Raw genomic sequence first — 19,689 nt, forward strand, 5'->3', positions numbered from 1 at the left:
CCTCCCCTCTCCCCCCCATCACTTCCCCCCTCCTCTCCATCACCTCCTCCCATTATATGAATTATATTAACAAATTATATTATATATTAGCATATTATATTAATATAATTAATAATTACATTAAATGTCCATGGACGGAACCCAGCGCATGGTTCAGGATGATGCACTCATGAACTTCTGGGAGTTTCCTGTTGGGTCTGCTGAGTGGGGAGGAAACCAGCCATTGCTACCAACATGGGGTGGAGAGACCCTCCCCAAGGAAGGCAGGGCTCAGACAACAAAGCCTGAGGCTTGATGCTGTAGCCAGCCCCCAGGACCCGGCACATTCGTGAGCTGATAAATCAACCTGTTGCTTAAACCTCTTGAGTTTGCTGTAAATTACACCCAACAGATTCGCCTCCTCCAGGAAGTCTGCCAGGCAGCCCCCTTCCAGCCTCACTCACAGGGCTCTCCAGTCTCCTGACCACTTCCTCCTCCCTTCCCAGGGGAGGGACAAAGACTCTCCCTGACCAAACTCCACTCAGGCTCCTCTGAGCTCTTCTTCATCTCAGTCTCAAGTTTTGGGCTTCAGCGTCCATCTGGGCGCTGTCCATTTGTAGCAAGAATCCTGCTAAGTCAGAACTGCCCATCCTCCATACCTGACCACCCTGGATATCTAATGGGGTTCCTCCTCTCCCACCAACCCCCGGGGGGAATCTGATCACCCTGACTTACCTTCAGCAAGAACCCTGTGAGGTTGGTTGAGCTGGAATCTCCCTTCACCCCTGGCGCTTCCTCTTAGTACTCTTCCATCCACTGCCCGCCCCACCCCTGCTCCTTTGCTATAAAGCTCCAGTTTTTCTTGTAGTATTCGGAAGGGGGTCCAATCTCTCTACACTGCAAGACCCCGGTGCAGTGGTCCCTCCACCTATCTCAATAGCCTCCCTGGAATAAGGACTTCCTTGCCGTCTTTAACAAGCATCATAAATAACTTTTTCTTCAACAGGGGTCCAGAGCCCAGTGGGCCTCAGGGCTGGGTCTCTCCTGGACTCGAGTCCTCAGGAGGGCACAGCCTCACCACGCACACACAGGCATATGGGGCTGTTCTCTGATGTGTGTTGGGTGCAGGGGTGGGGGAGGCGGGAATAAAGAGGGGGAGGAAAGGGGAAGGAGTGGGGAGAGAATGGATCCCCCACCTCATCACCTGAAAACCCCCTGAAAACCACAAGCTGACCCGTTCATTAGTCACTCCCACTCCCTGTGGGGGTTCGGGGCAAGTGGAGGGAGGTTGGGGGTGGGCCCGGCTCTCACCTGTCTTCTGCCTCCCCCTCCCAGTCAAGGCTGGCCACAAGGTGCCCATCATCCAGGGAGGCTGGATCATAGTCGTACGCGTATGATGCAGAGGCTGTCGCTGGCTGCTCTGGAAGGAAGGGGGACTGGTTGGGAGGGTGCTAGAAGGGGAAGAGATGGATGACAGCCCAGAGGGGCTGAGGAGACGAGATACATGGCCTAGAGCAATAGACAGGACGTGAGAGGACACAGATGAGGGAGACAGGGATAGAGAGATCAGAGATGGGAGCTACAGAGAGGCACAAAGTTGCGGTGGGGGTGGGGAGAGAGACAGCAAGACTAAGAAAGAGATGCAAAGAGAGACCCACATACAAAGAAACAGAGATGGGCGAGGACAGAAAGCCAAAGGGACAGAGGGTGATGGTCTGGAGTCCAAAGAGAGATGGAGCCTGGGGAAGAGATGCAGGGAGCCACAGTAGAGGAGAAAGCTGGAGGTGGCTGGGGAGAGGCTGAAGGAGCTGATCCCCAGCATGTGGAGGAGAGACACAGACCTATGGGAGGGGCAGGAAGTGAGAGTCAGGGAGGTGCGCTGTGGGGAACAGAGAAAAAAAGTGGGAGGAGACAGATGTGGGGAGATGCAGACCAGGGAGAACCAGGAGGTGGGGAAAGAGAGGGCCTTGCCACCAGACATGGAGGGCAGGAGCTGCTAAGCTGGGCAGCACAATGGCCAGAATCCGGGAAGGGAGAGCAAGGGAGAGGAGAGAGCAATGCTAGACAGCAGGGAGAAGGTGATGGAGAGGAGGGAGGAGGTGATGGGGAGGGGAGGAGGTGATGGGGAGGAGGGGGAGGTGATGGGGAGGAGGGGGAGGTGATGGGGAGGAGGGGGAGGTGATGGGGAGGGGAGGAGGTGATGAGGAGGAGGGGGAGGTGATGGTGAGGAGGGGGAGGTGATGGGGAGGAGGGGGAGGTGATGGGGAGGGGAGGAGGTGATGAGGAGGAGGGGGAGGTGATGGGGAGGGGAGGAGGTGATGGGGAGGGGAGGAGGTGATGAGGAGGAGGGGGAGGTGATGGGGAGGGGAGGAGGTGATGGGGAGGAGGGGGAGGTGATGGGGAGGAGGGGGAGGTGATGGGGAGGAGGGAGGAGGTGACGGGGAGGAGGGGGAGGTGACGGGGAGGAGGGGGAGGTGACGGGGAGGAGGGGGAGGTGACGGGGAGGAGGGAGGTGATGGAGAGAAGAGAGTGTGATGGAGAAGATCTGACGATGCAGTCCGGGGCCAAGTGGGGTCCCCCGAAGCCGGGCGGGAGGTGCTTCCTCACCAAGCACGCAGCGGCCAAGGGGTGCGGGCTCCAGTAGGCGGCAGGCGGCCTCCTGCAGGCGGCAGGCGCTGGCGTAGACGACGCCGTCGGAGCCGCACAGCTGGGCCCCGCGGGCGCCACAGCCGCGGGCGCCACAGCCGCGGGCGTAGCCGCAGCGCGTGATTGCCGCCCCCTCCTCTGGGATGGCTGCGGGACCCCGCTCGCCGGGGGACCAGCCTGGGGGACGAGACAAAGTTGGCAGAGCTGGGGGACCCTGCTCCTCACCTGACCCGCGCCTCACACGGGGCCGGAGCGGGGAAGAAGCCCCTGGGGATCCCAAGCCACCCCTACAGGGTGGAGACAGTTACTGGGAGGCCTGACCCCTGACCTAGTAGTGGAATTTCATGCAAGTATTTGCCTAAAAAAAAAAAAGACTTTTAAACTAAAAGCAATCTAAATCCATTTCAAAAAGTTTGAAAGATAAAGGAAAGGGTCCTGAGGGACCTCCGCAGCCCCGCCCATCGCCTCGGCCACTGGCGCTCCCGACGGTGCCCCTGTGTCTGGACACGCTCCGGCTCGTGGGCTCTCGGGCCGCAGGCTTCTACACCCGCCGCCCTCCCACCCCGCCGTCCCCGGCCCTCTCGCCGCCCGCCCCCGCCCTGTTCGGCTCAGCGGCCCCCTCACCGGCCACCCCTACTCTGCTCAGCGGGTCCTCTCTGCACAGAAGGCGCGTCCTCGACCGTGCCGCGTCCTCCGGCCTTTACCCCGCTGCCCCCCAGCTGCCTGGCGACCCCCTTCCCCGCTCTGATCTCAGCTCCGGGAGGACAGCCTCGCGGGCGCCCGCGGTGTCGAGTGCCGTGGCCCCGCGCACTCACGGGGCCCTGGGCCGGGCTCGCTCTCCAGCGAGCGGGCTGCGCGCGCCGACGTTGTAGAAGCGCGTGGCCTCGAAGGCTGCGGGACCAGGGAGAAGGGTGACCAAGTGACGGGCTGACAGGGCGAGGGGCCGAGCCGGGCGCGGGCGGGCACGGGCCTACCACGCTCGTACACGGAGACGGGCAGCGCCGACGTCCTGCCCACCACGTGCTCGCGCAGCGCCCGGAACCGCGCGCAAGTCAGGCACAGACCAGGGGTCTGCAGGGGCGGCGAGAGCCTTCGGCCTGGCTGGGCCGCTGGGCCCGGGGAGGGAGCTCCCGTCTCCATGCGTGGGCCCGGAACTGGTTGATTTCAGAGTGCCCAGGGGGCGCGAAACACGGAAACCTGGTCCCATTTCAATTCTGTGGGTTTTTCCCTGCCACCTGGGAACACGTCTCCTCTGCTCTTTCACCCCGCCCCCGGGTTCCCTCACTGTGTCATTAAGAATTAATATGTTGTGCAACCACTATCCATCCAGAACGCATCCATCACTCCAAAAGGAGACGCGTCCCCGTGAGCAGTTCCTCCCTAGTCCCCTCCCCAGCCCCTGGCCACCACTAACCTACCTTCCGTCTCTATGGGTGTGCCTGTTCTGGACGTGTCATATAAATGGGATGGCGCACTATGTGGCCTTGTGTGTCAGCTTCTCTCACTCCGAGTGAGGTTTTCTATTTTTTTTTTTTAAAGATTGGCACCTGAGCTAACAACTGCTGCCAATCTTTTTTTTTTCTCTTCTGCTTTATCTCCCCAAACCCGCCCTGTACATAGTTGTATTTCTTAGTTGCAGGTCCTTCTAGTTGTGGGATGTGGGATGCCACCTCAGCGTGGCCTGACGAGTGGTGCCATGTCTGCGCCCAGGATCCGAACCCTGGGCCGCCGCAGCGGAGCGCACGAACTTAACCACTCGGCCACGGAGCCAGCCCCCAGAGTAAAGTTTTCAAGGTTCGTCCACGATGCAGCGTGTCAGGGCTTCAGTCCTTGTGACACCTGAGTACTATTCCACCCCTCTCCCAACATTTTGCACCAAAGCCAGCAGGCAGGCGGGGGCACAGAGCCCTCGGCCGCACCCGCTCTGCCTGGATCTGCCCCCAGTTTCTTTTTCACGGTATGAGACAGTGGCAGGAATGGCGGTAGCTCATCAAAGTAGAAGAGTACTTTGCATCCAGCCACCTCGTATCTCTTCAGCTCGCCGTGCTTGTCATGGAGCAGCTGGCAAGAAAGCCAGAGGTCAGGGTCCACGAGGCCCCTCTGCTCTCAATGCCTGCTTCCTCCCAGATCTCGGCAAGGCCCACACTAGGAGGAGGGCCGGGAGGAAGCCAAGGTAATCCAGCAAGTCCCCATGGGCCGGGGAGAGGGTACGGCAGTCAGTGCTCTCCAGGCCCTGCTGGCCCCCCAGCACTGGGGAGAGGAACCCCAAGGCTGCTTACCTCTGCCCCAAGTGCCCACCTGCCTTCCCCTCCCTGCAGTCCCCCTGATCCAGCCTCAGCCCAGGCCGGGCCTCCTTGTGGCCCCCAGGTGCCCGCTGAGCCCTGCCACCTGCTCTCACCTCACCTGCACCAGGCAGCCACCACCCACCAGCCTGGGACTTCCTTTCAGCTTTTGACACAAAAACCCACTCCCACCCAGGGCCTCTGTGCTGGCTGTTCTCTTTCCCATGATGCCCCACCCAGCCCCCCATCACCCCCACCCCTAGGACAGGCCCAGCTTTCCCGCTCAACCCTCCCCACACTGCAGACATACTCCAGCCCGGGCAGTACACCTCCTCCCTTAATGTCCCTCTCCTTGGCAACAAAAGGGGACATGGGACTCATCTCTCTTGAGGTTGTGAGGGTGGTGGCAGGTCTCTGGAGAACCTGGGCTGAGGACACCCTGTGGCACCCCACGTCATCCCCAAAGTGCATGCTCGTCTGCTAAAGCCCTCTGCCACATGAACAGCAGTGCGGGTGGCCTGGTAGGAGAATCACCTGTTGGGACAGTCCCCACCCTCCCCACCTGCCCCTGAGCAGGTGGCACTGACTTTGCCCAGAAAGGCAAAAAAAACCCACCCCATTTTATGGAGGACTGGGAATTTGGAACCTGGGCAGGGCCACCAGGCCAGAGACCCCCTGGGCCACCGCCCACCAGTGCCGCCTCACCTGCTGCAGGCTCTTGATGTCCGGCAGGAAGCCCGAGAGCAGGGGCACCTCCAGGACCGCCATGTTGCAGGACCCTGCATGCGGACACCTCCTGACGACAGGGAGACAGGCCCTTGAACTCAGGCCTCAGGGGGCATTCACGGCCCCTCTGCCCCCACAGCCCCCACAGCTGGCGTCCTGGGGTCCTGCCCCGGGCCCAGCTGGCAGGCCCTCTGCACAAACTCCGTGGGCTGGCCCAGTTCACGGCTGAGACACCAAGCCCACAAGGAGAGGACCTTGCTGAGGGTTCTGGGCCTGAGCGGGCCTATCGGCTCTGGGCCGTGTTTTGTCCTGAGCCCCATGCTATGTCCCCAGCATGGGAAGCAGCTCGCTGGAGCCGCGGGAGCCCAGGCGACTAGGGAGACCCAGTCATTCCCCAATGGCAGTCCTCAGTTTCTCCTTGAGTGACATGCGGTGTGGGTAATTGGTCTCTGGGGCCTGCTACATGCCAGGCCCTCCCAGTGCCAGGTGCTGATGACAGGGAGAGAGGCTGGCATTCAAAGATGAGCCTGCAGCCCGTGGGCCCAAGGGGCCAGGGGAGGAGGGGGAGGCTTCCTGCGGGGGCGAGGCCTGAGTGAGCCGGTGTCCAGGTGGCACCCGGTGCATTCTTGCTAACATCTGAGGAGAAACAAAGGCATCCCCAGCAGACCTGATGGGGGCCAGAGAGTTGGGGCCAGTCCAGCAGCTTCCTGCTCCTCTGCCCCATTCGACAGCATGCTCAGGGGCAAGGTCGGGGAGGGTGCTGGGTAGCTCCAATGGGCATCAGGTGCCATAGCAATCACCCACCTTTGGGCTCCCAAACTATCACCATGGCAGCAAGCATCCTCTGAGGGCAGATGCCTGTGCCTCCTGAGGACCCACCATGGCCTGGTGCTGGGCTCACCCTCAGGAAACTGAAAGGCCCAGATTGGTAGGTCAGGCAGTGGCCACAAATGGCCGTCCGCAGCCGGCCTGCCTGTCCTGCCTGTCACTGGGGTCTGCTGTGTCCATTCAGAAGTGCTTCCATCCCCCACTCATTTCAAAACCATCTGGAGTATAAGTGCCAGGCTTTGATTGCAAAGGCATCCATTTCAACCACATCCATCTTGATAAACATCCTGCCAGCTGGACGACACAGCTACCAGACAAACTAATCAAGGAGCCAGGCCACCCCACCCATGAAAGTCCCCTTCAGAAAGTCCTGGGGGACCTAGATAACCGAGTGCTTGAGCGACCCCGCTTCTCCCTCCCACACCCTAAGTCCTGCTCTTATGTTTTAAATTCGCCAGTAAAGAGCGAACCCACAAAACCCTAAGCACCCCACCCTTGGAGCCCAATAAAGGCAGAGCCCCAGGTCCATGCTCCCTCCCTCCCTTCCCCGTGACCTCGTGACTGTGGTGTGTGGCCTCCGGCACATGCCACACATGCCCTCCAGGATCTGTGAATAATAAACCTTGTTCCTCAAAGTTCCGATGGTTTTTGCTGAAGTGGGTCCCACAATCATAAGAACCACAAGGGCCGCTCCAGCCACAAGACTGGCTCTGGTCTGGTCTGGGAAATGTCTGTGGGAGCCCAGGTGCGTGCCCCAGGCATTGCTAGCTGAGAGCATCATTACCGATGGCTGAGACCCACACAAACACCAATCCCAAGCAGGGGGCAGGCAGCCTTACCTGGTGCACACCTCCAGGGTCACCTGGTACTCTCGGTGATGCTGGTCGGTCTCTGGGTTATCATCATTGGCCAAGGAGGCAGGCCTGGGGTTCTGGCACCGCTTGGCCTCGGACTCCTGGAGGCTCACGAGGAGCTGGAAGGCCAGCTTGGCCACCGGGTCCTGCACGTTGTAGGTGACCTCAATCTGAAAGGCGCGGGTGGGCCAAGGCTTAGGGGCCCTGGGGGTGGGGGAGGGGAGAGGCAGGACAGGGGAAGGTGGGGGATGGCCAGAATGATGATGATGGTGACATCAGCCACCCCTCAGGGGACTACTGTTATTCCACTTAGCCTTGAGGCAGCCAAAGAGGGTGTGGATACGAGCATCATCCCATTTTTATGAGTCTCGAGTCTCGCGCCCAAGTCTGCCTGCCTCCAGGCTTCCCTGCCCGCCCACTGTGTTGTCTGGGCTCCCATTTTAGAGATGCGGAAGCTGAGGCCATGAGGGTCTCCAGGCAGACTTGCCCTCTGCCTGGTGGCCAGAGCCAACAAGGCTGGTGTGCTACGGCCCAGAGCACAGCTCAATCCCAGAATGCGGGCTGAGGGCTGCGGGGAGACCAAGCTGAGCCCCGGCTGGAAGGGCCTCTTCGGGCCAAGGCAGGGAGAATAAACTTGAGCCACCGGGCCAACCCCACATCAGGGGACAAGAGACCACCAAATTGAAGGTCAGATGAATTTTCCTGCGGAGGACCCCACACCCGAGGGGACATGGCCACGTGCCTGAGGCCTTGCCTTGGGCAGGGTGGGCTGCATTACGAGGGGCTGACAGTCTGCCTGGGGTTTCTCTCAGGCACATGCATTCCACCCCATGGCCTGGCCCAACTCCGATCTCAGGGCCCCTGCCTGCCCCTCTGGGGGTCCGAGTTCCAGATGCGGCTGTGCCCTCCCCACCCCGCCCCCGTGCCCTAACCTGCATCAGGCAGCAGCCTTTGCCCCTGGCGAACAGCCCCATGGGGAGGCTGGGGATCTGGGAAGACGCCTTGACCCCCCTGCAGACACACACGATGGGCAGGTGGCGGGAAGGGCTGCCGTCACCACTCCCCACTCCAGTCCCGCAAACATGCACCATCGTCTGCAGAACCTTCTGGTTGTCCCTGTGCAGCTCGAAGGCCTCCTGGTAGTCCAGGTTGGTGGAGGTCAGGGAGACAATGAGGTTGACCCGCCGGCGTAGGACAAGATGGCATACTCTGCCAAGGCCTGCAGAGCCACACATGTGTCCTGAGGACAGAGCGGAAGCTGCGGTCAGCCCTGAGAGCGGGTGGCCAGCAGTCCCTCCGGCCCTGTCCTGGGAGGTCTGGCCCAGATTGAGGGCACCAGGGACCCTCTCTGGAGGCCAGGGCCCCATGTGGCTGGAACGGAGAGCGAATCCGGCATAGACATCCATGGTCCGTGTCCCAAAGCCAGGTGCATCTGTTCCTCCAGCCCCACTCCTGCCTCCTCTTGGATGGCAAGGAGCTGTCCTGGAACTTGAAGCACCCAGTGGCTTCCTGGCCAGCTATGAGCCCCGAGCCGCGACCACAGTGACTTTGCCCAGCCCCGAGCCCTCCTCTGGCCCCGCCCGGCTTGCCTGCGTGGAGGAGAAGGCCCCAGGCTCATTCTGCTGCTGGGACAGCCACTCCACCACAGGCAGGGCAGCGGCCACACCTCCCAGGAGGGTGTAGGTCAGCAGGGCATAAGCTGTCGTCTCCACCTTGGCTGAGACCACTGCAGAGGAAGAGGCAGCTGGGGCCCTGTCAACACTGGGACACAGGACCCAGGCCCAAAGCAGGCACTGACGGTGGGGCGGCCAGTACCTGACTGAGAGGCCCCATTGCTGAAGCTCAGGAATGCGTCCTTGTCCACGTCCCAGGAATGAGTCAGGCTCCAGTGGGTGACCCCATCCGCAAGGCCAGGACTGGTCAGGGGCCACAACCCCAGCAGTGCTCAGCCTGGCATCCCATGGTGGGCGTCAGTGCATACGGTCTCAAGAAGAGACGTGGAGACTGGACCCCAGTGGAGGAGGGCACCGGGGGAGATGGTTGAGACAGGAAGGCACTCGGGGCTGTGTCTCAGATCTGCAACTAGTGACCAACCCAGCCTATCCTGCACCCCTGGCAGACAGGAATAGTCAATGGCTGCTTTTTGACACCCTAGCAGACATCACTAATCAATGGCCTCCCTGCGGGCTGGGCCTTGATGCAGGCCCCAGACGTCCCCACTCAGAGCCAGGGAAGCCACTCCCTACTCGCAAAGGCTCCAAGGACTTGAGCTCATGTGAGGTGTAGAAGACCCTCAAGCCATAGAAAAACCCCTGCCCTGAATCTTGGGCATTTAGTCCTAAATAGACCTGTCATCCAATTAGGTAGTTTCAGGATTTTGCTTTTTAACCTTTTTTTTCTTCTTAAGCAGTGAAAGCAATTCTTCAGGTACATCTTAAGCAGACCGCTGCTAGGGAAAACAGGCGTGGGGTGGCAGGGGCAGGGCGCTGGCCGGGAGGGAACTCAGTCTGGAGGCATCCGGAGAAGCCGCGGCTCGGAGACTGGGGCACCTCGAACACGGCGAGCACAACGGGCGGCCGCTCTGTAGGTGGGAGACTGACACCCCGAGGACGGAAAGGCTTCCCGAGGCTCAGCGCGCTGGGGTCAGGGTGGGCCCAGCTACAGCCTCCCCCCAACCAGCGCCCTGCCCGGGGACGGTTCCCAGGAAGCCCGGGACATTCTCCACTGGGGTCCCTGAGCGCTGCCCTCCCCAGCGGGAGGGGTGGGGGCAGCATCCCCTGCTTCACAGGGTAGGAAAACGACTTGCAGGCTCAAGCCGCTTCATCAAATGAAGCCACTAGTTGATGTGATCACGAATGAATAACATACTAAATGAGGCAGCGAGCAAAGGAGGCCTCGTAGCTCCACGCACATGTTTCCATGCTGTTTACTGGGGTGCTCTGTGGCTAGCCCCTCGGCGTGGCCTCTGTGTGGCAGGCAGGGACACCTACCCTGGGTGATGGCCAGGCTGCGGAGCTTTTGCTGGGCCATGGGGGCTGCAGGGCTGCGGAGCAGGGTCAGAGCGTAGGAAATCAGGGCACTGCTGTAGGGGTCCCCGGCCAGGGGTGCGTGGGATTCCAGGAAGGGCCTCGCTCTGGCAATGGCGCCCCTTTCCTCCTGTGGGGTGGTGTGGGAAGGGGAGCCCTGGGAGGCTGCTCGGCCCCCACTCCAGCCACCACCCAGCCACAGGTTCCCAGGGTGTCCCTGGGGAGGGTGCTGGACGGTCCGCAGCCCCTTGCTTCCCATCCCTCTGCGGCTCCCACCAGCTGCAGCCCCCGCTTTCAAACCTCATCTCCTTTATTTTAAGTTGGTGCCGACTTTTTCCAAAAGCAGTCTGGCCAGGACACCTGAGTGCAGCAGGTCAACCCAGAGATGCTCTGGGGGAAGCAGGTAAGACCCGCTGCTAAGACCCCAGCCCAGGCTCACGACATCCTCCCAGCCTCACCTCAATTGTCACCTCCTCCTGGAAGCCCACCAACCCTGATCATGTTCCCACCCCCCAGTGTGAGCTGCCGAAGCTTAGAAACAGAGTCCATTGTCCAGTCATGGGCCTTGTTCAGGGAGCCGCCCAACAATACTGGTTAAATAGAAAAATGAGTGATTAGAAGCATTAATGAATTTGGCAAATGGTGCTCCTGTAGGTATAGGTGGAACCATGGAGTTAAGACAACTCTGCTTTAGTGATTGTCAAGACTGCAGAAAGAATATTCTCCCAGAGGTTTACATCTTTCGATCAGGACAAAGCAACAGGAACTGCCCCCAAAGTGTGGTGTCAAGATGTACCGTCCAGCTCCTAGGGCACATGCCAGGATGACAGAGCAGATTAACCGAACCCCAGGCCTGGCCCACATAAGCCAAGGGATGCCTGGAGCCCCCAGAGGGACACGGCCTTGTGACAGCTTGACCTCAGAATTCTGGCTCCAGACTGTGGGGGATGAATTCCTGCTGTTGGAAGCCCTTGATTTCATAGTACTGTGTTACAACCGTCCCAGGACGCTGGTCCGGGGCCGCTGTCAGCCCAGGGCACAGGGGCCTTCAAACTCTCGTGTGAATGAAGAAACTAGGGCTCAGCTTGACAAAAGTGTGATAAGGTTGGAATGACCTCAGTGTCGATTTAACGGAGACAAAAACCAGAGACGGCCCACCTGGGGAACACCGAAGTTCCTCAGGCTCAGAGGTGCAGACGGGAAGGAGGTACCCAACCAGACGTGCGTCCTCGGAACCCCTCATTCCCGGGCCAACGGGGGCAGTTGGTCGTCCTCGAGGCAGGGTGTATGAGTTTGCCAGGGCTGTGTAACAAAGCAGCACAAACTGGGCGGCGTGGAAAAATAGAAATGTATGTCTGGTGGATCTGGAGGCCACGATCCAAGATCAAGGTGTGGGCAGGGCTGGTCCCTTCTGAGGGCTGCAAGGGAGGCGTCTGTCCAGGCCTCTCCTCCTCCCGGTCTCTTCACATCACCTTCCATCTGTGTGTGTCCCTAGGTCCTAATTTCCCCTTTACGAGGACCCCAGTCCCACGGGATCTGGGCCCACCCAATAACCTGATTGTAACAATCACCTCTTTAAAGGCCCTGTCTCCAAACACAGTCACAGGAAGGTTATGCACCGAACGTTTGTGTCCCTCCCCCAGATCCATGTGTTGAAGCCCTAACCCTCCTGTGATGGTATTAGGACGGGGCGGGGAGGCTTTGGGAAGTGATTAGGTTTAGACGACATCACGAAGATGGAGCCCCCATCACAGATTAGGGTCCTTATAAGAAAAGGGAGGGCCGCCAGAGCTTGCTCACCCTCTCTCTCCCTCCACGGGAAAGGCCACGTGAGGACACAGAGAAGGTCGCTGTCTACAGGCCAGGAAGAGCGCCCTCCCCAGGCACTGAAGGGCCGGCATCTCGATCTGGGACCACCCGGCTCTGCAGCCGTGAGAAATAAACGTCTGTCGTTCAAGCCTGCAGGCCCTGGTACTTTGTTGTGGCAGCTGAGCTAAGACACAGGGTTAAGACCTCAGGATGTGAATTTTGGGGGGACACCATTCAGCCCTTTGACGCGGGCAAGGGGCCTCTGGGCAAAGCCCATGGGCGCGGAGGGCTCAGGTCACAGCAGTTACATCTGGATTCGGAGGCCAGGAATCCTGAGAGCCGCCACAGCTCACGATTCGTCGTCAGAGGATTTAGAACTGACACCGCTATGAGGAACGGAGGGGTCCCCACTCTGGGAGCTGAGATCCGCCAGCTGAGCCTGCACCGTGGGGCACGTGCCACCCCACCCGGGACAGCCTTATAGAAGTGATGACGACGCTGGAGTTCCTCAGGACACCTAAGCCCTGTCTGAGTCCAGGACCAACTGTCCCAAAAGGTTCTACAGCCTTCTACCAAAACCGTCAAGAAGCCAGCATTTTGTACAGGGCTCTCTGAAGCTGGCCCGCAGGTCAGTGGCCAGGCACCTGATCTAGCCCCAAATGACACTCCAAACGGGGCTTGGGGGCTACGGGCGGTGCTGGGAGGGCTCGTCCCCAGGATACAGCCCCCCTTACAGACATGCCACCATGATCTCACTCCGCCGCTCAGGCTATAAAAAGTTGGATGCTCTGGGACCATTGAAAAGCATGAAAAACCTTCATTACTGAATGGAAGGAGGGAATCAAGGCTGAAATGACCCCACTAGAAGATGGCCAGCCCGGCCTGCAGGGGAAAACGACCCGCTCACCCCCAGCCCCCCACACTGAACCTTCTGGGCCCTGGCTCACCTCCGAGGCCGTGCCCGTCTCCAGGAACGCAGGCTCCACATACAGCGGGATGGTGCCACGGATCCCGCCCTGCGAGAGGACTCACGGGCTCCACCCTGAGCCGAGGGGACAGCACCCCGCCCCAGCAGCCCCAGGCTGCACCACAGAGCAGGTGGGCAAGGCTGAGGCCCCACAGGAGCCCGAGAGGCTGCTCACCTGGATGTCCTTGTTCAGGATCCTGCCCACGGCTGGGAAGGAGCCGTCCACCCGCTGCTGCTGGACCATCCAGCCCCTGGCAGCCACCAGCTCCTTCTCGTCGATGAAGATGAAGCTGCGTGCCTGGGCGAAGGACTTCAGGACATAGGCCGTGAGCCTGGAACAGGACAAGGAAGGGGCTGGGGGCTGCAGAATGGGGTCATCTCCCTTGTGTCCACTGAGGGACTACACATGTTCCCCACACTGCCCAAGCCTCTGTTTCCTCATCTATAAGACAGCAGGGTCCAGCCTGTCCCGTAGGGCTGTCGAGAACACTCGATGGAAGTGTATGGGATGACAGGGCGCAGCCCTCCTGCCTGGACCCTCCCCGCCTCGAGGTCTGCTTCTCATCTGGTACTCAAAGCCTTTCTGTGAACTGGTCTAGGCCCTCCTGCCCCTGCCACATGCAGGAGATCTTCCTCATCCTTTCTCCACAGTCATTCTCCAAGAGATCCCCAGTCTTGCTGAGAGACCCTGGGTCTTGCTTGGGAACCAGCAGCCAGGTACCTCGGACACGAAAGCCCCTCTGTGGCCCTAGCCAGCCATGGTTATGGTCATTCCAGTCTCCGGGCCTACGAATGGCTTTGGAATGGGTACATGAGGTGATGCTGGGAGCAGCTGCAGCCATTTTGTCACCACAAGGGTAGCAGCCACCATGCTGAGGGAGTCCACAGGGGCCAAAGGAAAGAACCAGAGGCCCTGATGCCTTGTGGGGCTATCGGACTGGCCAATGCTGGTGCCTCCCCAGCCCTGCAGTCTAAGTTGATGTACAGAATTGCTTTTCAGCCAATTTTCTGTTGCTTGCAGCTAGAAAAACCCACCAACCCTCTAGCTTCAGTTGTTCCGTCCAGGCCTTTGACACATTGTGTTCCCCCTCCCTTCTTCACAGGATGAGGTCCCACTTGCCTCTGAACGCTCAGCCCAGGCGTCCCTCCCCAGAGGAAGCCTTGCAGACAGTCCTACTGTGGGATGGATATGCCTCTGTCATTATTGTCCATCCCTGGCTTTGCAGTCTGTCCCTTGCCTACCGAGTCCCCCAGCCCAGCTGTTCCTGGTGTCAGAGTGCCCCCTGAGCGATAGCTGGTGGGACCCAAGGATGAACGACAGAGTGAACAAAAGACGCAGGAGAACCATTGGGTAGAAATCAGGGAGCTGATTCCGTCGCCACCTCGGGCAAGATCCTGAGCCAGAAACACCCACCCAGCGGCTCCTGAATTTCCCACCCACAGGAATCGAGATGACAAATGTCTGTGGCTTTAAGTGGCGACATTTTGGGGTGACTTGTTCCCAGCAGTAGACAATGATTACATCTCATACAAGTCTCTCTCCCTGGGGCAGTGAGCTCCAGGAACTAGGACCATTTCTTTCTAGTTCCCCGGGGACTCAGAATGGGTTCTGGCCCATAGCAGGCACTCACTGAATGAACGAATGAACGAATGAATGCACACTGCAAACAGGAAGCCATGTATAACGGAGCCTGAGTTGTAAGGCTTCCAGGCTGCATCCCGGACCCTTCAGCTGAGTGCTCAGAGAGAGGCACAAACAGGGCATCCGTCCCGATGGGCACCCAGCACTTCAGTGAGCTGCCCACACCCTTATCCCATTGCCTCCTGCCTCCCGGTCCTCAGAGGGATGTGTGGTGTGGAAAAAGACTCAGAGAGGTTGAGCATCTGGGTTAAGGCCGCACAGCTCACACGAGACAGAGCCCGGGTGGTACTGCTTCCTGCAGCCTCGTCCTCCAGAGTCCTCAGGGAGCTGTCCATGTTAGGAGACCAACAGGCTTGTCTCACAGGATGGGGGGGAGGGGAAGCTGCTGTGTGTCACGTTTCCATGACCACGGTGGAACTGGTCCTGCTCCAGCTGTGTGCGTGTGCACGGTGGGAGAGTCACAGCTCGCTATTTCTGAGGGCTGCTTGGGCTCCGCCAGCTTTGGGAGAGTGACTCAGCCACTCTGGCCGTCCCTAGGGCAGGCAGGGGCCTCTGCTTGCCAGAGTGTGACGGCAGCCTTGCGTCACAGGCTGTCAGCAAGGCCAGGCCCTGGGACCAGAACTGAGACAGTGGATGAGCACTGGAGGCTGGGGGGCTGGGCCGGTCCCAGCCTGGGCCCCTCTGGAGCCAAGCAAGCACCGCTGTGCACGCAGTGCAGGTTCAGCCAGGCGCATGCCTGCTCCCAGGCCCCTGGCGCCACTCCTGGGCCATGGACACCCTTGTCGGCTCAAGCACAGGGCAGTTTCCACACCCACAGCTGCTGTGAGCGCCGGCAAGCTGGTACTTTGAGGGGGCCCCTGGGGACAGGAGTTGGGGGTGCCCCACTTTCTCAGTAAGCCCCAAAGAGGACAAGGCAAATCCCCAATGATGCCAAGAACTGCTGTGGTCCAAGGATCCCAGGGAACAAGACCCAGGCGCTCCCACCCCCTGGACCCTCCCTGACCTGGTCGCCCTGAAAGCCAGAGGGGGCCGCTTGCAAAGGAAACCAGACCCCAGGCTGCTCCGCCCACACCCCACCCCGCAGCCTCGAGGTGGTGGTCTGGCCTCCCCCAGCCCAACCCCTCCTGCTTGAATCACCCCCATTCCTAGGTCCAGCGGGCTCTAAGGAGGCCCAGAGCCCCCAGGACCAGCTCCCGAGGGGCTGGAGAGCAGGGCTCGGTTCCTGGGCACTGTGGGAACAACAGAAAGAGTAACCGTAACTGTCACCACCACCCCCCAAGCCCCCACCGAGCCCAGGACCAGGCAGAGTGGGCGCATCCCGCCCTCTGAGCCCCGGGACCTGGGACCACAGCTGTCACCAGTTCCCAGCCAGGTGCCCGTCACCCTGGGGATCAGGCCTGAGCCTTCTGGCCATGCTGTGGCTTCCAGTAGGGGAGCCCCTGTGGCTGTGCCCTGGGAGTGGGGACCCGCCACATGCTCCCTGATGCGTCTCGCTCCCTGAATGCACGGGAGCCGTCCTGGTGCCTGTAGGTCAGCTGTCGCTGGTAGCCTGCGGGGCAAGCAGAAGACAGCATCCTGGTGAATGGCTGGGCCTGGGCCTGACAATGTCCTACCTTGGGAACCCCAAACAATGCCACATCCACATCCGGGGTGCCTGAAACTGCCCCACATCCACATCTGGGGTCCTTGAAACTGCCCCACACCTGGGGTGGCATAAACTTCTACTTCATTCCTCTTGTTGCCTGATTCCTGGTCACACACGGGCCCTCGGCCACGCCTGGTGGTCAGTGAAATGCACCATCTCAAGGTGGTGCCCTCTGCCACCAGGACGGGAGTTGCTCTGCCCCCTGGAGCCGAGCCTGGTGTGCTCGGAGAATAGGAGGCACTGGAGTGGCTGGAGCAGGGGGCAGGGGGAGCGGGAGGCTGGAGGTCAGGCTGGCCCCTGGGGCCTCCAAGGCTGGGCTGGGCCTTCCGCCTGTTGTGAGGGTGGCAGGGAGCGGGGGCAGGTGAACGGGGAGGGCTGTGAGGGTACGTCTGTAGGGGGTGGTCTGGAGAGGAAGTGGGGAGACTGGGGAGGCGGGGACTGTCCAGGCGAGCACGTCGATGGGCTCGGACCGGGCAGGGCGACAAGCAGGGCAGGGTTCTTCAGTGTAGGCAGAGCTGCTGAGCTGGACAAGCTGTGAGGGAGGAAGGAAGGATCCGAAGGCACGGAGGCTTGGGGCCTGCCCTACTGGAGGGACGCAGCTGTGTCCAGGGGGCGGGGAAAGGCAGAAGGAGCCCTGAGCCGGGTGGACAGTGTCCCCCCAAATTCGTGTCCATCAGGTGCCGCGAATGGAACCTCAGTGGGAATAAGGGCCTTTGTGGATGTAATTATATTCAGGCTCTCCAGATGAGGTCATCCTGGAGTGGGGGGCCCTAAATCCAATAGGTGTCCTTACAGGGAGAACGAAGGGGACTCGCTTAGACACAGAGGCCGTGTGACGACAGGGGCAGAGAGCGTGGTGATGTGTCAGCAAGCAAAGGCACCTGGAGCCACCAGCACTCTGCCCGGAGAGAGGCCTGGACAGGCTCCCTCAGAGCCTCCACCGGGGACCAGCCCTGCGGACAACTTGACTTCAGACCTGAGGCCTGCAGAACTGGGAGGAATGCACTCCTGTGGTGCTCAGCCACGCAGTTTGTGGTCCTCCATTACGACAGCCACAGGACACCAACACCAGTGGGTTTCATGGGAAACCAGGGGACGGGGGTTGACATACATGCCTGGCATGTGTGGATGCCAGCTTCACAGTGGAGTCAGGCCCCTCCATGCTTCCTGTCCACTCCAGCTCCAGCCCAAGGCCAGAGGCAAACCCCAGGATGCCCCAGGACCTTGAAATCAACTGACTTAACCCTCTTATTACACAGATAGGAAACCAAGGCACCGAGAAGAGCAAGTCCCACAAGCAGGGCTGTTCCCTACCCTAAGGACCTGATCCATTGTCATGGGAGGTGCTCAGTGCTGTTGTCTCTGAAAGTATTCAGCGCCGCGCTATTTGTTCCTGAAGGTGGTCAGCGCCACATTATTTCTGAAGATGTTCAGTGCTGGTTGTTTATTTCTGGATGTCTAAGTCTGCCTTGTTTATTTCCAAAGCTTCTCAGTGCTATGTTATTCATTTCTGAAGATGTTTAGCGCTACACGATTTAGGGGGCGAAAACTGGAAATAGCCCCGACGGGTCCAAGAGGAGAGTTCTGTACATTGTGCTCTATAAATGCACGTGAGGGACACACAGTGCAGCCTCAAAAGTGGCTACAAACTGAGAGCCAGTGATTCCACCCCAGCCACCTGTCCCCACAGAAATCTAGACGTGCTTTCTCCAGCACGTGAGCACTGATTCACAGAGGCACCATTCCAAAAGCCTGAACTGCAAACTGCTCCAATGCCCATCGACAGCCGCGCTGACCACGGTCCCTCCATGCAGTGATGGAGGTGAACGGGCCACAGCTCCCCACAACCCGGCGGACAAATCTCACACATACGGTGCGGGGTGGGGCCACCATAAGGTGCCATATGATGAGGCACCAAGAGCGTCAAAGCTCATCTGCGCTGCTGGAGGGCAGGAGAGTGAGCCTAGAGCCAACTCGGACAGGGGGTCACAGGAGGTTTCTGTCCTTTAACTGGTTTTTATAATGCTGTTATATTGTGCTTATTAAGAAAGGAAAGAAAGAAAAGAAAGAAAGAAAGAAAGAAGGAAGGAAGGAAGGAAGGAAGGAAGGAAGGAAGGAAGGAAGGAAGGAAGGAAGGAAGGAAGGAAGGAAGGAAGGAAGGAAGGAAGGAAGGAAGGAAGGAAGGAAAGAAAGAAAGAAAGAAAGAAAGAAAGAAAGAAAGAAAGAAAGAAAGAAAGAAAGAAAGAAAGAAAGAAAGAAAGAAAGAAAGAAAGAAAGAAAGAAAGAAGGAAAGAAAGAAAATCTGTTTTTAAAAGATGCCGTTCCTTTTTCCGCAGCTGATTACCAGCATTCAGGGCCTTGTCCTAGCAAGTGTGGACACCAGGCTCCTGATGACAGTGACCAGATCAGGCCACCCAGTGGCCTCTTTGACGCACTTCCTCCCCATCCATGCCCCCAGCATGGTCAAGGCTGCCCCCTCCCCACACCCTCCACCCGGGGAGTTCCCCCTCAGTACCTTGTGCCAGGGAATCAGTGGTCTCCTTCTGCACCTCGGGGCTGAGCTGCTGGGTGTCCTGAAGATATTTCAGGACATAGATGTTGGGCGCAAAGTGGATCATGGATCAGCCAAAGGGCAGCCGCAGGAGGCTGCTGAGGTGGTGCAGGGTTGTTCCCATGACGTCTCCTGGTGGGAAGGAGAAGAGGGCTGGGCTGGGGACTGGCCTTTCCTGGTCCCCTGGGTGTGCGAGAGACAGCTTTATCCAGAGGCGGGAGCCCGCCTGTGGCCTCACATCGGCCACCACCCTCTGACTGCCGGTGCTGCTCCTTGGGACTGGATGCACCCCCTGCCCACTCAGCCTGCCCGGTCCCCCTGCCCTCTTCTACACACCTCCTTCAGTGTTCTTTAGCTTTAATTCAGTGTTCTTTCTCTACTTTTTCATTATGTTGATTGCTCTTTTCTTTCGGGCTTTCTAAACATGCATTTAAAGCTATGCATTTCCCTCTAAGTACAACTTTGGCTGCATCTCACAAATATTGATACATCAATCCAGCCACTGTGGTTCCACTCTAAATATTTTTTCTAATTTCCAATACAAAATGTGATTTTCTCTTTAACATGAGTAATTAGATTTTTTAGAAAATTTTCATACATGTGTGGTATTGTTGGTGCATTTTGTTTTCTTTTGCTGAGGAAGATTGCCCTGAGCTAACGTCTGTGTCAATCCTCCTCTATTATTTTTGTATGTGGGACACCTCCACAGCGTGGCTGATGAGTGAAGTATGTCC

The 19,689-nt window shown here is 59.1% G+C and overlaps 1 protein-coding gene across 1 annotated transcript in view; it reads right to left on the reverse strand.

Moving 5' to 3' along the window:
- Nucleotides 1-1,180: 1,180 nt before the first annotated feature.
- CPAMD8 (C3 and PZP like alpha-2-macroglobulin domain containing 8) overlaps nucleotides 1,181-19,689 on the reverse strand; it is a 37,042-nt gene continuing 18,533 nt past the window's right edge. Inside the window, 18 exon segments of the mRNA XM_070519682.1 lie at nucleotides 1,181-1,399; nucleotides 2,587-2,802; nucleotides 2,851-2,912; nucleotides 3,441-3,516; nucleotides 3,600-3,694; nucleotides 4,610-4,686; nucleotides 5,613-5,700; nucleotides 7,301-7,485; nucleotides 8,248-8,316; nucleotides 8,404-8,495; nucleotides 8,498-8,555; nucleotides 8,905-9,041; nucleotides 9,131-9,231; nucleotides 10,302-10,471; nucleotides 13,098-13,166; nucleotides 13,293-13,449; nucleotides 16,230-16,308; nucleotides 18,920-19,087. Coding sequence (XP_070375783.1) covers nucleotides 1,287-1,399; nucleotides 2,587-2,802; nucleotides 2,851-2,912; nucleotides 3,441-3,516; nucleotides 3,600-3,694; nucleotides 4,610-4,686; nucleotides 5,613-5,700; nucleotides 7,301-7,485; nucleotides 8,248-8,316; nucleotides 8,404-8,495; nucleotides 8,498-8,555; nucleotides 8,905-9,041; nucleotides 9,131-9,231; nucleotides 10,302-10,471; nucleotides 13,098-13,166; nucleotides 13,293-13,449; nucleotides 16,230-16,308; nucleotides 18,920-19,087 — 2,012 coding nt within the window. The 3' untranslated portion in view covers nucleotides 1,181-1,286.

Source organism: Equus asinus, chromosome 10 (assembly GCF_041296235.1).
Source record: "Equus asinus isolate D_3611 breed Donkey chromosome 10, EquAss-T2T_v2, whole genome shotgun sequence".
Classification (NCBI taxonomy): Eukaryota; Metazoa; Chordata; class Mammalia; order Perissodactyla; family Equidae; genus Equus; species Equus asinus.